Source organism: Takifugu flavidus, chromosome 20, assembly GCF_003711565.1.
Source record: "Takifugu flavidus isolate HTHZ2018 chromosome 20, ASM371156v2, whole genome shotgun sequence".
NCBI lineage: Eukaryota > Metazoa > Chordata > Actinopteri > Tetraodontiformes > Tetraodontidae > Takifugu > Takifugu flavidus.
In genome coordinates, this window is record NC_079539.1 from 1,519,415 (window position 1) to 1,536,714 (window position 17,300).

At 46.9% G+C, this 17,300-nt stretch overlaps 2 protein-coding genes and 1 long non-coding RNA gene across 4 annotated transcripts in view; 1 reads left to right on the forward strand and 2 right to left on the reverse strand.

The window, feature by feature from the left end:
- The window catches only part of LOC130517076 (mediator of RNA polymerase II transcription subunit 13-like), a 55,300-nt gene extending 50,541 nt beyond the window's left edge, over positions 1 to 4,759 (reverse strand). For both annotated transcript variants that reach the window (XM_057018680.1, XM_057018679.1), the window contains exon 1: positions 3,257 to 4,759. In XM_057018680.1, coding sequence (XP_056874660.1) covers positions 3,257 to 3,328 — 72 coding nt within the window. In that variant the 5' untranslated portion in view covers positions 3,329 to 4,759. The remainder of the gene's footprint in view (positions 1 to 3,256) is intronic.
- Positions 4,120 to 5,745, forward strand: LOC130517077 (uncharacterized). Its single transcript, XR_008947635.1, has 2 exons — positions 4,120 to 4,258; positions 5,375 to 5,745. It is a non-coding gene; the product is annotated as an uncharacterized LOC130517077 (long non-coding RNA).
- A 6,629-nt stretch (positions 5,746 to 12,374) lies between these two features.
- Positions 12,375 to 16,543, reverse strand: mtfp1 (mitochondrial fission process 1). The gene is made up of 6 exons (XM_057018460.1): positions 16,377 to 16,543; positions 15,494 to 15,621; positions 15,161 to 15,393; positions 12,856 to 15,034; positions 12,617 to 12,787; positions 12,375 to 12,553 (listed from the first exon to the last, which is right to left on the reverse strand). The coding sequence occupies exons 1-4, from the start codon at positions 16,435 to 16,437 to the stop codon at positions 14,968 to 14,970; spliced, it is 489 nt and encodes a 162-aa protein (XP_056874440.1). The 5' UTR covers positions 16,438 to 16,543; the 3' UTR covers positions 12,375 to 12,553; positions 12,617 to 12,787; positions 12,856 to 14,967.
- Between the last annotated feature and the right edge of the window lie 757 nt (positions 16,544 to 17,300).

Below are 17,300 nucleotides of genomic sequence, written 5' to 3' on the forward strand. Positions count from 1 at the left end.
ACTCACCTGCCATAAATCACAACACCTCCATTAACGCTATTCCCAAAGCCTCATCCCTGAGCACTTTATTTCCATGCCAGCCGGCAGCATCATTATTATACATGCAGGATCTCTATTGGAATACAGTTTGGCTAATGAGCGCCTCTTGCTTGATCACATTAGACCTGCACTTGAGGACACTTAATTAGCAGTTTTGCACTCTGTGTTGAGGGGACAGTGGAAGTGCTTTAATTAAGGCCACTGCTTCCTACCTACGTTGGTGCAGGCGCGCAGCACTGGCGAGATGCATCCGCTAATAAAGGGGATAAAACGTGCGCTACGTGTGTGAGAGCGAGCGCCGCTGGAGGAGGGCGAGCATCTGCACTGCACTGACATGTTTGCACGCATGCGATCGTTGCCGCTGTTGTCTGGGAATACGTGTGTGTGTGTGTGTGTGTGTGTGTGTGTGTAATGATGAGTATTTGAAGTCTGACTCTTGAATCTGAGATGTGGGTTTACAGTATTAACCACACACACACAGACACACACACACAGTCAGGCTTTCTATGTCATCAGGCTTTTCATGGTCTCTTTACATTTCATATTCAGGCTCAGGGACTCTGGCCCCAGTCCGAGTCACAAGAAACGTGCCCAGTCCACAGAAAGGCGACTGTTTCCTCCAACCCCCCACCCCGTCTCTCTCTCATTTGTTCCTACCTCTTTAATTTTCTCCCCTGCTCCCTCTCACCCTCTCACTCTCCGGAACAGGCTGAGGTTAGCAGTCAGGAAATGCACATAAGTTCTAATACTTTCCTAAAATGAAAACAGATTCCACTGCAGTCCCTCAGTCTCTCTCTCTCTGAAAACATTCCTCTGTTTCTCCCCACGTCCTCCACCCTTCCCTCCTTCGTCATCACCCCTCCAGCCCAGCTCACCGGCTCGCTTCCTCCTCTCACGCCGGCCTCCTTTGCTTTCCGCCACAGACGGATGAACGCCGGCGGATGGAACAGTTGTTTTATGGGTTTCGGTGAAGCTGTGACGATGCACAGCTCAACGTAAGTCTCAGGACACGGGACACTTAAGGAACGTCTGTCTAACGAAGCTGATTGCAATCAGAGCGAGTCGAGTGTTGTGAGGGATGAAAGCAGCGCTAGTAGGAACGCTGTTTGGCAGGCGGCGAGCGCGCTCGCAAACTCCTCAAAGGACCTTTATGTAAGCTAATACGACCTGGTTTCGGAAATTAACAAGGCGTCATGAGCCTTTGTGACCTCAAGACAGAGTTGACATCGTCACGGTTCCAACAAAGGCGCGCACAGACGAAGGTGGGAAAACTCCTGTTAAGCAATTGGACAAACTAAAACCAATTATCTCATGAAACCGTCAACCGAGCTTATGAATTCGTAGCTCCGCTGAGAATAAACAGCAATCGCGAAGGCTGTCAGGGTGAGCTCGACTGGAATGGCGTCGAATTTCAAAAGGGTTTTTTTTCCCCCAAATTGATCAGGCAATTATTAAAATCTTTACTCTTATTTCATTTGCTGCAACAATGACACCCCCGCAGACACAGATTTATCCTGGGGACAATTCTCACAACTGCTGCTGGGGCAGTTCTCGCCAACGTCCTGTGTCAAACAGGCCACGCAAAGGACACATTTTGAAGTCTAATACTGCCGGATCAATACTCCCACATGATGCATCTACTCACTTTAAGTGCATCAGACCCCACTTCCTGTTCTTACTCCGCGCGTGTGTCAGTTCAGACATCGGGATGCGATCTGCGTCCCCCCCCCCATCTATTTATCTCAGTCACAGCCTCTAACCAGGACACTTGATGTGTCATTAGTGTTTTGCGCTGTCTTGGACTCCCGAGTAGGATCCCTGCCAGTGAGCAACCGCTGTGGCACCAGCCAGTCATAAATATTCTCAACAAGCCAGCTGATGGATGGTTTCTTTCCCACTCAGTCTGAAAAAGATGTTCACACGGGGGCCGGCGTGATGGCCAACAAGGCCACGGCGAGTGAATGAAGGCTCCGCGAGGGAATAACCTCAACTGAGGAGTTGACAGAGACGTAATCCACTGTTCTGTGTCAGACTGGGTGAGTTTAGGACATCTGACGCTGCTGCTCCGGCACATTTGTTTCAGCATACAAATCTGAAACAGATGGTTTCAAGTCATTGTTGTGAATTGGTTTTCTCCCTGTCTGCACCCTTGAGGGGGAGATACGACTCTTCGTATGACCGTTTAAAAGCAATCAAAAATGACTAAGTAACGATTGAATCACGCCTGACTCTTAATCAGCTGCGCACTGGAATGAATGAGGAATTATTCGCGCGGCACCAACAAAGTTTATTTCTTTTCTCAAGACGCACGAAACGCAATGAAAGGCCTCCGCATGAGACACGTGTCGCTTTATCTTTGTTGTGGCATGTGTTGAGTAACAGAGGCCTGTTGTTGTCACTGGCAGACAACCTGCATAATCACCAAAAAAAAAAAAGAAAGCCCTCAGGACCCCTATGTTGTTGTGGATCTCAGCAGCCTACTGCCTGAGCTCAGGCTACTGCATGCCTTTCCACTTGGCTGCCTGCTGTAGTAGGACAGTTAACTTGCTGATTGCAGGGCGAAAGCGCTGTGAAAACACATTGTCGGATTTCCTCCACCCTCTAAACCATAGTTCTTTAAAAAAAAAAAGGAGGGGAAAAGGAACTGCCTGTAGCACAAAAACCCCCTTTTAAGATAAAATGAGTGTGAAAGTGTTGTCTCCACTGCACGTCTGAATCATGCTGTCAGTGTGGTGGCATCATTTCGGCGTTATTTCTCATTAACAGCCCCAGATCACCCCTTCCTGGAGCTTCCTCCCAACTTAGTTGCTTGGCAATGCAACAGCATTATTTCCAGTGAAATGATCACCGAGCTGCTCTGTATTTTTCTTCCCCAGATGCCAGAAGAAGTAGCATACTTCATTCATGGCACCTCAAGTGTGCATTTTGTGCGTCGTGAGACGTTTCAGGTCACAGTTAAAACCGAAATTCGCAGATGCATTTTTTTTTTTTGCATATAATGCATGCTGATGTAAGCATATTTACAAGGTTTGGCTGAGAACTATTGTGCTGGTCATTCTGCACCACTAACCCCTGGTAATGATTACCTAATAACGCCAGCAGTGGGTTCACCTTTGTACGGCAGACGCGCAGTAAAGCCCCCCCCCCCCCCCCCATGACCTGTCCATCCACACTGGCTGGCGTGTCTGTGGCGTGCAATGATTTAGTGATACTGTACCAGAGAAAAGATGTTGGAGTGGCAGTCCTCAAGGCTTGCCCCGTTCGCCCCCCAGTTCGCTGCTGTAGTCATAATCGTCCGCCGTTGGGGTCGTCAGCGCTGGGCATGTCGAAATCCTACATCGGTATCAAAACACCGAGCTGACTAATCGGTTCCCCTCACCAGGCTGCCAAAACACGCAGGCTTATAACCTCAAAAGAGCAGCGAATAATAGACTCTGGATGGATGGTCGCGCAGAGGAATGGGCGTATTCACACAGAAGTGCAGAATGCATCCAGAAAAGCTCCGGCGGGTATAATGTTGTAATGTAAATCCGAGCGTGTGCGGGGATCAAAACAGTGTCACAATCCAGGTCAGGCGAATTGGAATGTGATCGTCGTCAAAGGCGGGGAGCAGAGAAATCTATCCATTTCAGTCCTCTCGCAGGGGAAGATCAGCCCGTGTCCGTCGTTCCGCTCATAGTTTCACCGCTAATTGAGCTTAATCCTTTATAAGAAGCCACTCGTTTGTCCGGCAGCAAAAACCAAAAACCAAAAACCCAACAACCACCCAAAAATGGCAGCAAAACTTGTGCGTTTGTCTGTTCAGAAAAGATAACAGGCACTCGCTGCTTTGTAAAGCAATCCACTCAAAGCCGAGACATTACGCGCAGGATATCTGATTCCGTCTGCTCCACAAGCTGATGCACCACTTGTGATAGTTTTCGAGAATGGCATGAGCTATTTTTAGCCCTCTTTCTTACCACAACCGTTCCTCTCACAATGTAACCCAGCCTGCCGCGCACAAACAGGAATGTTTAATCCTCCTCTCGCCCTCGAATTCAACGGATCGCCAACGAGGGGATGGTTCTAAAAGAAGCCCCCGCTGCTGCTCCGTGGTCGGGCGGACAAAAAGTCCCAGGAACCCTGAACCATGAGTCAAAGCGTTCAGACAGAAAAGAGGAGAGAAAAAAAGTAATTTTACACTCCGCCACCAGGAAAACGACAGCCAGGCTTCTGAGAGGTTAGAAAAAATCCTTCCTTCCTTTTAGTTTTATATCATTACGACACGTCCTCTCACGGTTCCTCTCAGTCGTGCACAAAAAAGACGCGATAGTTTCTTTTTTTTTTTGTAAATGGACAGTTCAGTAAAATTGAAATTTAAAAAGAAAAGTGACGCTCCTCGCCTGGCGACGACCACTGACGTGCAGAACGTTGCATGCTGCAGAATATTCCTTTCTAAGCGCGTCCACCTCCTGTTCTCTCACAGATGATGGTTCGATTATTCAATTAAATCCCCCAAATATGTGGATGGTTTCCAGAGAAGCGCAGCCGGTCCTCACTGTTTAGGCAGCCATTCCTCCCGGAGCGTTTGATCATCGGCAGTATTGTTCCAGAGGTACATAACCGTGCGTGTAGCCTGTGACATTCTCACCCTCCGGTGTCTGTTTGCTTTACGCGCAGCGCCGATGAAGCGTTTTTTTCTCTCCTTCCTTCGCGCACGATATGGTCCAGCCCACCGCGCATTGTAACGTAATGGCGGTCGGAAGCGAACCGCCGAGGCTCGCCTTCCTATTTGGCCAAGTTTAAACCCACGTGATCAAAGTCTGAGATTACAGTATTGTTTATTATCTTCCATAAAGACCGTGGATGCGACGCCCGTCGTGCGCGCCGGTTATACCGTCTTTGTTGTGGCCACGACGTGGGGTTTTTTTTTTTGGTTTGTTGGTTAGTTTATGCCGCTTCGGGGTATCAATATATTAAAGTCCACGAGGTTTCTTATGTTTCTTATATATTTCTTGTATTTTATCTTCGTAATGATGCGCGCCGTCTTCCCGTGGCGTCTTTGTTACATAATGGAACTGCTCTGACAACAAAATAGAGGTCAGAGTGACTTACTGAGCTCATTCTGCGTTTCATAAGAGGCATCTATGTAGGTTAGATTTATGCTCAGCAAATTCATTACATCGCTGCACTTGATGCTTGATGGCTGCCATTGTTCCCAACACCCCCCCCCCCCCCAAAAAAAAAGGAGCCACGTTTTGTAGATTTTAGGAGGGTGGAAAAAAACATTTTTAAAGATTTATTGTCTTAACAAAACATGTCTGCCCATTTCTGTTGGCTCCTGATCACATGACAGGAAGGATGTGACCCCCAAATCTCAGCCGTCGACTTTCACCACCAAACTCTACTCTTGCTCTCCGGTTGGTGTCGACACCAAAGACCACTTGAACCGGCTCTCTGGTGTTATTCGTAGAAAGCAAAATATAGTTTGACTCTTCCTGCCAAGCTGGAGCATTGTTGTACGTACGTATACATTGTTGCTGGAGGTCTATAAAAGGGAGCTTCAGATGTTCCCTCTTTCCTCCACGACAGCAGGTGGTGCCCTTTGAGGCTGCAGAACAAAAGCTGGAGCACGGAGCCACAGTTTCACCAGCTCGAGCGAAGAGGCCATCCAGAAGTCAGCCCATCAAATATTTGTGTTATTATTAAAAATACATAAATGCACAATGCTTGGATTTCCGACGCGTTCTTGAAAAGGAGCCGCCGGTTTCAGGGTCCAACCTGCTCCCCTCCTTCATTTCTTAGCTTGATTCTTGTTTGATTCATAAGGAAACCGCTTCTTGGACTGTAAAACAACTAAGAGAGACTGGAGCGCGGGCCGGTTTGTCTCCAGAGTCATTTCTATTCATGAATAAACATGCAGCACGAGTAGCTACAGACCTTTTCACGAGGATCTCCCTCAAGGTCTTTGAAATATTCAATCAATCCGATTTCCTGCCTCAGTCACAGAGAAATGAGTGCGTGATGTTGAATTGAATGTTGTTTCTTTAGTTTGCTCTCATGAATATGCGGCGATGTTTAAACGCCCATCACGCCGCGGAAATAACCTTTTATCCTGTTTATCAGTCTCTTTCCAGGGATTTATTCCCACATCAGAGCTGCTTGATAACCCGGTTGAGATGAGATTTAAGACTCGCGACGAGCGATGATGTTTTCCGTCTACCGGCTTTTCCGTGGAGCCTGTACAAATATTAACGCCACTCTGGACGAGCTCCTCAGAGCGGCGAAGGCTGGAGTGTCATCAGCAGATCCCAGAGCTGCTGTGATCAAAGGATGCAGCCTTCAGGTTAGTCAGAGGAGGAAATAAATCATGTAAGAAGAGCTCTGGACTGTACCGATGCTAATGCGCATGTTTCTTATTAGCTAATTACTGGTGACAACGACAATGAGTTATTTGACTGTGTTTAATAATCTAATGGTGCACGAATGAAACAGCAGCCGCCGGCTTATTTTGCCGGCGTTTTCTGCCTCTGTCAGAAGCTGATTTTATGCAAATGTAAACATGAAAGGAGGAAGCCTGGTCAGGTGGCGCGTTGGCGGCGGCGTTGTCGCGGCGTCCCGTTGACGTGCCGCTGTCACAGACGTGTCGTGGGGATGATGTCGATGGGAGATCGTTTCATCTTGTTTCTTCTTTGAGGCGTGGGTCCAGCGTGGCGTCAGCGATCGTCCCTCATCTGGATCCGAGGGCCCGCCTGAAACGGGCCAAACTTCCCCGGCGACGGCGCCGACCTCCCGCCAACATCAGCGGGACGACGGCGATCAACAACATCAAAAAAATCCAACGGAATTTGATGTCATCTGGTGCGTCCTGCCGAAAGACTCGTACATAACCGTTGGCTTTTCTGGATTATTGCATTTTAATTCAAGTGAAAGAAGATTAAGTGTCACCACTATATAGGCTTCATTAGCAAAGCCACTCACACGTCTGCCCCTCCACCAGTCTAGACAAACAGATTATCTTTAATCAGAGCAGCGATGCGTCTTTTTGCCTCCACACACAGCTCAAGTCAGCGGGAGCCTGATGAGGGGAAGTATGTAGCATATTGGAATAGATCTATTCAACCGATAGCATCTCATCCCATCAGCTCGGCGCCAAGTGTGCCAAACTGAGAGCGCCAGGGTCCTTTGAACGCCTTTAAGGATGTATCGAACAACAAGAGGGAGGGGAGGGGAGGGGAGGGGAGGGGGGAAAGGGGGGGGGTCTCCAAATGAGCCCTGGATCATTCCTGAAGCAAGAGGATCAATAAGTGCCGGGCTAAGCCCTCGCTCATCCATCTGATTCATATCTTTCCCCCTCTGCTTTTCAGCTTTAAGAGGAATCACTGAAGGAAAAGCTGCTCCGTGGCGCCGCGTTCCAGCTGCAAGCAGTTCCTCAAAAACACACCCCTGCGTTCATGTGATTAATGCCAGCGTGTGTGTGTGTGTGGTGTGTGTGTGTGTGTGTGTGTGTGGGTGCACTCCACACTGACTTATGACACTTTAAGAAGTGCATAAATATACTGTAGACAAAATGATTGCATAATAACAAAAATAAGACATAATTTGGCCAGAATTAGGTCACTTTGTTTATTTATTTATCTATTTAGCCATCCATTTAAAGAACCAGGCCTGTCTTGGTGCATCTTCATTAGTGGTTGTTGGATGAGTCCACACACACACACACACACACACCCAGAGCAAATTCTCTCCATAAAATCAGACGAGCGTCGGCCCTCTCTTCATGGATCCAATACTTCTCCGGCATTTCCTGGAGCGCAGAGAGTCTGGCTGAAAAGAATAGATGGTATGCATTATAATGAACATGGGCTGACACCGCCTCATCCATCACCGCACCCAGGAAAATTATAGCAGTGCCGGCGCGAGCGAGGGAGAGAGGCGGCAGGAGAGCGGAATGACGGAACCAGCGCGGTTCTGTAGCTCCCCTCTTCCTGTCATCGCATCAGCGCTGTTGTTGTCTAACCACCAGGTCCACTTCTGAGTCTGCTGCCTTTGTTTCCTGGTGGGTTCAGCTGCCTTAACTATGGATCCGCCCGTTCCTGCTCATATACCTTCACGCCTGTCTGCTACATGAAGGGACGAGGCCGCCCGGGAAGCATCTGCTGTAGAACACACCTCATATCTTACATCTTATCTTATCTCCTCTCTTCATCTCCATGATTCCTGGCTTGCCAGGGAGGCCTGCAGGGAATTTCCTCTAAATTACAGCCACACACACACACACACACACACAGCAACAGGAAGCGGTACGCCTCCTTCCCCATGCAACGTCATAACCTTCTGCAAAACGCCATCGTTTATGACGCACAACCAGCAGAGGGGGGATTGTTTAACCAGACCCTCGGGAAGCGGCGCTTTGAAGAAGAGTTGCAGTTGAATTCCGCTGCCGCCTCCATCTTAAAGGCCACTCCGCCGGCCCAGGATGCGTCGGTGACCTTCTCCTCCGTCCCCTACTCAAACGCACCCACCAAGCTTCTCATTGGGAACACGTTTCCCATCGTCCATCGTTTGTTTCTGGCCACAGATGCACGCTCACTGTTCAGAGCTCCCATTTCAGCCTCCTTTTTTTTTGGCGTGGACTCAAAGGACAGAGTGGAGGTGAGAGTTTGTTTACCCGCCGCCTTTGAGCGAGCCTTTGTGCGATCTCGAGCGGTTCACTCCGGCTCTGTGAAGACTGTTGTAATGGCGTTTCCACAGCATATTGATTTGGCGATGAGCAGACGATGTCTTTGTGAGATTACTCCCGAGATGGCAAATTAGATGTTATCTTGTCACGACAAAAGAGAGGGAATCACACGGCGCGTTATCTGATCTGGAAATTATGTCAACCCGTCAACTCCACTGACGCTCCAGAGTCGTACAAAGTGCAGATGTTGTCGGTATCATCTCAAGAAGAGGAGAAATATTTATTGATTTGAATTTAAATTGCTAATCGCGGCTTAAAGTTATGCAGGCGCGATCGCCTGAAGGTTAGAGCGAGGCCTTTAATCCCCCGCTGCTCCCAGTAAACCTCCTGTGCGACCACGATGGAGAACCTGGTTGAGTTGCACATATTCCAGAACACGGGCCTTCCCCCTGTGCTGCGCTTTCATGTCAAAACATTACCACAGATATTGTGTTTTAAGCGACCGGCCAGCATTTCCACTCGGCTGCACCGTTTGATGCCACCTGAGCAGAATTCAGCAGGAGCCTCCGAGCTCCTCATACATAATGGATTGTTGAAGGTCTGCTCAGTTTTCATGTTCTCCTAATTCACTTCACAGAGGGAGGAAGAGCTCTGCCGGCGTACAGACGCCGTCAGAACATACGTGCCCCATCCAGCCGTGCCTCCGCGCTCCACCCAGGACTGGTTTTTAGGTGGAACAAGCGCAGTTACTTTGGGTTTAAAGGACGCATGATTTAAAATAAGGCCCCGGCTTTCAGAGTAAAGGTTCTGACTGTGTTTCTCTTGGTTGAATTGTAATGGTTATTATTAGATTAATGTTCATTTTAGCCTCTTCTAGGATCAAGAAAGGAGTCTGAGCATGAAAGCGCAACCTAATAATTTTCCTCATTTCAAGGCAAAACCTGATGCGGGTTCAATGCTCGGCGGCGCCGCTCTTTCCTTCTTTCCTTGCCCTCCTTTTTTTAAGCTTTTCCTTATTCCTTTTGTGGCGTGATCTGATGTGCCGTGATTGTCTTTTGTTTCCTCTGCTCACAGCATAAAATCATTCATGAAAATCAATCCAAACGCGGCCCCGCGCTGCCGCTTCTCAAAACGTAGCCTTCTGCTGACCTCAATAAATCGACCAGCGAGCGTCAAACATTTCAGTTAGTGCCCTTAAAGTGGCCTTTCCACAAACACAGTCCTTCACTAAAGGGGGGCACTGACAGACCTGTGTGTGCATGTGTGTGCGTGTGTGTGTGTGTGTGAGAGAGAGAGAGAGAGAGCAGCTTCTGTAATAAAATTGCTTTTTACAAATGATCATGCCCATAATTTGATTATTATTTCAACAGGAGGGATCTTGCTCTCTTTGGCCTTTACAGGTGTCAAATAAAAGGTCAAGAAGTCAAAGGAAATATGTCTCCTATCTAATATCCAGTCATGTTTCTATGTTAACGAGTTGAGTAATGATTTTTGGACATGACCAGGACTCATCATGACTGCGCTGAAATTCCACCAGCAATCAGACATTAATCAGCCATGATTCGGTGTCGATGGAGGGAAAAAGAAGTCTTTTATTTTTAAATCCTGGACAATTATTGGATTGGATTTATTGGTCAGAAGGGTAGAAACACGATAATTAAAAGCGCAAGTTGGTCACACACAAATAAAGGCCCAAATGAACTACCGTAATACAACTTTTAATGCCCAAAATGCTAATTTAACAGGCTTGTGCGTGTCGTCGGGGGGGGGGGGGACGTGATCCCTGCTGAGTCTCGACGTGTTAGCACCCTCACCGTGAACATGCTGGCATGCTGATGCGAGCATAAGAGGATATAGGTCCTGGATGATGGAACCTGTGCGGAGGCCACGGTGCCCCCCAAACATCTGCCACTGCGCGTTCTCCTCTCAGCCAAAGAGGCTTCCACCAAGTGCCACCGTTGGCCCGCGGTGCTCTTTTCACAACAGCTACCGCTTTAACTCCCATCCAACAGCTGCAGCTTCTCTGCAGCCCTCTCCAGTATCCCCTGCCCTCATGCAGCAGATATTATCGGCTCTCACTTTGTAATCCGCACATAGCTGGAAAGCAGAGAGGAAATGTGAGCTCTCTCCTCGTAGCACCTGTTGAAGCTTACAGAGCGAGGTAAACTGGCGGGGTTAAGTGAATTAGAATATTAGCTCGGATCATTCTTGTTATTAAAGCTTATAAATCCGAGCAAGGTGCCTCCTGCTCGCTCCTCCACCTCATATGGACCTCGACATTTAAGCAAGAAAGGCGGATTACCGAAACGTGAAATTGTGGTGCAATCGTTTTAATTAAAGAATAAACTTTGTGCCACCAAAGCAGGCGAGAGTAAATGTAGGTTTTTGCACTGTGCAGATTAGGGATTTATGTTCTGCCCTGAGTAATCCAGTAAAATCCAGCCCCAAAACAGTGAAATAACAGATGGCGTGTTAAATTAGGGGAGAGTGACAGAGATCCAGGCTCGCTTGTTCTGAGGTTTTGTCCTACCGGTTGTATGGATATGAGGGTGGTTTGTGTGGGGGAGGAGCTGGGAATTCCTGAGAGAGGGAGAGTGGGACAGAAAGAGAGACAGAGAGAGATCTTTTGGCCACTTGTGGCCTTCACAACCCAGGCACAAATCATAGAGGGACATGGCAATCTGAGTGACAGATGAACAATGCTCCCATTTTCCAACCCCCTGTGAACAGGCCCATCCATCATGGGAGGGGAGATTAATTCAATTCATCAGCTTTTTGTCTCCTTGGGCCCCCTAATGCCACCTTATATTGCTCAGGAGGGGGGGGTTATAAATGTTTGTGGACTTGATCCGAGCCCGCTTGCTTGACACCGAATTAAAACATTACTCTTTTACTCTTACCCGAACACCTTTCGCCAGCAGCTTTTCCTGCCACTTCTGCCATAATTCTGATCAAGATTAGTTGTATTTGGCGGATGGAGACAAAAGCGCACTTTGGCTGTGCGGACAGGAGAATTCTTTTTCAATGCCAGATAGTATTTCCCCCCCCCTCAGAAGACAGGAACTTTTTACAAAAAGATAGACAATTCTGATCCATATGTTTGATGGCTGATAAATGTTTTGGAATAGACAATTCTAAATAATTGAAAAGATTGTCTCCCACCTATGATACCTTATCACGTAGAATATACTTCTTTGGGGTAAATAAGCACTATGATAAAAAGCTTTAAATCTGTGCAGAGTTCTTTGTGTTGGAACGTTGCACCAACTCACGATGGCACCGCCACCCTGTGGACAGTATAAGTACTGCAGCATATACATTTGCCTCAAACAACATGGGGAGACAACAGAAATTCAGCCCACTTTGATTTAATATTGATCATTTGATATATAACATTTTAATCCACTTGAATTCATATGGTGCTATTCCTTTCAGGAGACCGACCTTAAATATTTTAAATTCCTACAAGGGAGAAATCCAATTTACTGCTTGAAGAGAGCTGCCAATTCTCAGACATGCTGAAATAGTTTAAGATCACATCTTTAAGCCACAGTTTGAGTTTAAATAAACTAAATGGACCCCATTTGCTAGGAACCATCAGAGAGATGCATTAAAGATCAAAGCCAATAACAGGATTCTGTTGGGTGACACCATCAGAAAGATCCAATAGATGTGAGATCAGAATGGTGACTTTATTTTACACAGAAATGTCCTTCTGTAGGTCGTAGTAAATGCGGCCTCCCCTCCAGACACACATGTAGTAGGCCAAGCTCAGGCTGGCCAGCAGAGTCATGAGCAGGATGGTGCCCACCAGAGCCAGTTTCCAATTGGAGAACTCATTTGGATCTGGGTCTAAGAGAACAGTCTGATTAGCTGCGACAATCTGTGCCGATGGACCACGAACGCACCACCCACCTTCCTCCACCGTGTATGGTGTTGGAGTGCTCAGCACGTTCTGGTCATCCACCTCCGGTCCATCATACTTCTCTGGAGCCGTGGGCCACAGATCCTCCTCATGTAGATCATTGAAATACTCATCCAGCGACGCCTCGTCAGGTACAACCCACTGCTCAGGGAGGACTGCAGCTACCAACGAGCCACAAGAGGATGGTGAGGGAACAGCTTAAATGGAGCTTTCGCAATCCTCCTCTTACCTGAGCGCGCGGCTGCAGCCCAAAGAAGCGAGAACACCAGAAGATGCATGACTGTGCCAACCTGGACTCCCACAGCTTTTCACTTCCTGTGCACTTCATCTACACAAGTGGCAGCAGCTGCGGCTTTTTGACTCAATCAAGCTGAACCAGGGCAACAGGCCGGCCCTGATGTGCTCCTCTCTGCTGGCAGCTTATTGGCCAAAATACACTTTGACTGCAAACAATTCATGCCTGCACAGTGAGCTATTATGCTGCATTAGGGGGAGGGGGGGAGGAAGGTGTTACAGCTGCTCTAGCTTACAGTTTTATCAATATTTATGTTGTAAAGAATGACACCTGCAGCTATTTCACAATTACTTGGCAGGCTTTCCTGCCATTCACTTAGAAAATTGCTGCTACGCTCGCTGACGTGCAAGCAACACAATCACACACGATGCCGTCAAACACATTTATTTCACGACGCAGCATTTGCCTTCGGTGCTTTCAGAAGTCTTAATGGCCTGCTGATATTATTCAGCTTTCTGCAGTTGCTCTCACATTCTGAAAAACAGGGGGTTTTTTTCTCCCCGTCTGGCTGGAAATATGACTCATAAAACCCACATCCTGAAACACTGTCATGTAAGAAAAATGAGATAAATAAAAGGAGGAAAACAAACATTTTCATTTCCTGCATGCATTGACCAATTTCCAGAGATATTTACTGTAAAATGTGAAATGCATGGTAAAATATACAGTGTTTAACTGCAGGAAGAGCTCAGATATATTCAGTATTTATTACAGAGCTGCCAAAATTAGCCAGTTCACCCAATTGGTTGCTACTTTAAAGTAAAGTGTAAAGAACTTTGAAACTTTCTGTTTTCGGTCATCATCTAAAACCATAAATGAAGACAGGTTGGTATTTTGTAGACAAGCCATTTCAAGATTTGTGGGATTCATTTGTGTTAAACACCGATCCCTGCTGAATATTCCACCCTCACATGATGAAGGCATCCTTGTTATTTGAGCCTGTGCTGCTCCCGCTCACACTAATCCGGTGGTCCAGGTGAGAAAGGGTCCACTAAAATAAAGTGCAGCCAGTCAAACAGCCAGTAAAGTTCATGTAACCTTGTTAAATACAAATCATGCATCACCACAACCAGGAAATAAAGTCCACTCTTCACTAAACAACAATAAAACAAGAATAATTCTACTGCATTTCTCTTGCATAGATGATAGCTCAGATTATTTGGCTCCTTTGAAATTGCATTAAAATAAGTCACTCAGGAAGTAGAACGATCTGAACTATCCGTTAAACTCTACAGATGTGCGATAAATTTGGCATAATTAAGACACTCAATTATAACCCCAGTGAAGTTAAGCGTTAAGCTAATTATTTGCTCTTTTCGGGAAAATTTCAACTTCAAATCTGGGTCTGATCACTCGGTAGTTTTTTTTTTAATTAATTCAGTCAAATACTGAAAACTCTGCTGGTATCTAAAAATCTATTTATCAGGCATTTATATCATATACAGCTAAGAGAATGAAAAGACTTGTGAGGTACACCGTTCAGGGAGACCTTATTGCTGCTGCTGTATTTCGCTCATCTGGGCTGTTCTATTTGTAACTAGGGTGTTAAAATGCTCCCCGTGCAAACCTTGGCTCCCGTGACCATTAATAATGTAACATACACATGACAAAAAGTAAAAGACATCATCTCTGTTTCCTGAAAAACCTAATAAAGAAAAGAAAAGTTAATTCATTACAGTCACAAAATGGACGTCATGGCCCGTTACAGCACTGCTGGAAATGCCTCATTTGTTGAAGGTGAAGCCCCAACCGTCGGCCGTGAGCCTCCTCGGTCCCTGCTGAAGGACACGAGGACAGAGGACGAGGACAGTGGGGTCCTCTTCTCTGTTTCTGCCCTGAGAGGTTCAAGTTCACATAGAAGGATCTGACTTCTCACAACCAAACGTACTAAACTAAACCTCCTGGTTCTTAAATATCTCTTGTCAGCTGTGTCGTTGACTAACTGGTGTTTTGGGGGGGTTTTCCCTCCACGTCAACCTTCCTTTCACATCGGTGGAATCGTGACGAGTCTGCATCAAGGGAGGATTTCTGCTGAATGCTCCTTCCTTATTTGTGCTTCTCTCCCTCCTGATAGACCTTGCGAAGGCTGGCGTCCAACAGGAAATCCACTGACCTGCAGGGCAAAAGAGGAAGAATGCATTGTTGCGTCAGGCGGCGCAATATTGTCGTACACTAGAGAGTAAAAAGACAGGGTTGGACGGAAAAGGACTAAGGAAATTAGCTACGACCCCGGGCTCACCTGTCTATGGGCGTGATGATGAAGGGGATCGTGGAGAGGCCGATAGCTGTTGTCATCCACTTTCGGACAGGCAGGGGCCACTTGGTGCTTCTGCCCATCATGTAGAGTGATGCAGCACACACACGGTTAATGGTGAAGCCCGGGATGATCACAGAGGCCAGCGCCTGCCACACGAACGTGTCCACCACGGCAACAGCCACCCGCCCACTCTTCCCCGGATTGTCCCCGTGAGCCTGGAGGAAGAAGTCGAAATTAAACGGCGGCAAACGATCACCTTCCAAACCTCTTTGACGTTTGGAATTGATCTCCTCAACTCGTGAAAAAGCGTCTTACCACAGCGGCTTTCTTCCCTTTGTCAAAAGCGTCGGCAGTGACATACGCAGTGGCCACGGCATAACTGCCCCACACAAAACTCACTGGCACCAGGGCACGAAAAGCCTCCCCGACCTCGTTGGCATAGCCTGTGGACGTCAACAGATACGATGTTAAACCTTCAGCAAATGCAGGACTGCGCTTAGACCTTCAGATTGGTTCAGACAGAGACGCTGTCCAGACAGTTTGACTCAATAATCTGGCAACACCAGCAGAAATGTTAGTTTATCAGGTGTCAGGTGCGGATTCATTTTTGTTCCTGCTACATACACCCCTGTGCGAGTCCTGATCTGAATCATTTACTCAATCCACCCCATAATACCAGTATTAAAAAGACACGCCTGAAGAGATTAGAGATGCAAGTGGAATGGCATTTTAAAAGCCTTGGACATGACATAACATTTAACAGAGCAGGAGATTAAGGTAGTACATTCTGAATTGGTTTGTATATTTTTAAATCCCTTCCAGGACGGTGTATATGATGACAGTGGGGGGAAAGAGGAGACCTTATCTTTGATAATAAAAGAGGAACACGGGGTTCTGGTAGTGAAGCGGCTCCTGGTGCGTTTGCTATGGGCGTCTCCGTCTCTGGCTCATTTACCTGTCGAAACTTGCTGAGCAACTACGTAGACACCGAGTTATTCAGCCCAAATCCTGGGACCAACGTTGGGGGGGAAAGCCACCCTTATTCAGCCCGTTTTCCCGTGTCTTCGGGAATAAAGTTCCTGCTGTCCAACCTTGAGCTAGCTAGCGCAGAGCTCCGGGGTCAGAACAGCCCGGGGTAAGGTTTCAGTCTATTTTACCGTCCTTTCACGGGTAAGACAAGAATAAAAGGAACACCTACCGAGGAAGCGGACCCACGTATCGCGGTAAATGTCCACCGGTTTGGTTGTTTTTTCTTCCATGTCTGCCTACCTTTACTCCATCCCCTAATACTGTACTTACATAAAACATATGAGGGTCGGGATGTTCGAGATTGCCGACTTCCTTTTCCTAGCGCGGCGACGGAATGGCACATCCCACCCGCGCTCTGATTGGCTACTGCTTCTTCTCTTGGATCATTTGATTGGTCAAGATAATGGCCAGTGTCCCGGTCAGCCAATCAAAAGCCGTGAGAGGGCAAGGGAGGCCGTCGCCATCCTAGTAAACGTAAAACTACATAATTGCCACACCGCAAGGACGGTGAAGGAGGCGTGAAAGCCGAGCGGACCGGTTTGTTGGTTTAGGTCTTCTTTTCTGGTAGCCGGCCAACTACTTTTAAGCGCAATAGCGCCATCGTGTGAATTAAAGTGTGAATTACAACAGCTACGATACCACCAGAACTATTTAGAAATTTAAAACACATCAGACAAAATAAAAGAGAAAAACAAATAGGGAATAGTTTGTAGTCCTTTAATTACTTTTATTGCCATTCATTTCTACACGCGTAAATGATCTGTACTATAATATGTAGGCAATCTTGGGTTCTATTGCAGTAAAGAGGTGGCGTTAGGATGGATTGTGGATTTATAGCAGTTCAGGTGTCCTCCATTCCATTTATTTTCACTCATACAGTATATAATTAAATTTCACGACGTGTATTTAATTTCTTTTATAGGCGTTAAATCTGGAAAAACGCTTATCTATGTATTCCCTCCACCAAAAGGTTATGTGACAACGTTTAGCTTAGGTTTCAGCAGTGCACAGTGTGTACAAAACTTGAATTTTGCTAGCCAACATACCAAATAATCTTGAATAACAATAGGACGGGACTGATTTAGACAACCGT

Bases quoted from the DNA above. Each gene is read 5' to 3' on its own strand.
- mtfp1 (XM_057018460.1), bottom strand. From the start codon at position 16,437: ATGGAAGAAAAAACAACCAAACCGGTGGACATTTACCGCGATACGTGG. The intron at 15,622-16,376 runs GTAGGTGTTCCT...TGACGTCCACAG, and splicing joins TACGTGGGTCCGCTTCCTCG to GCTATGCCAACGAGGTCGGG. The intron at 15,035-15,160 runs GTGAGCCCGGGG...TTTGCCCTGCAG, and splicing joins ATCATCACGCCCATAGACAG to GTCAGTGGATTTCCTGTTGG.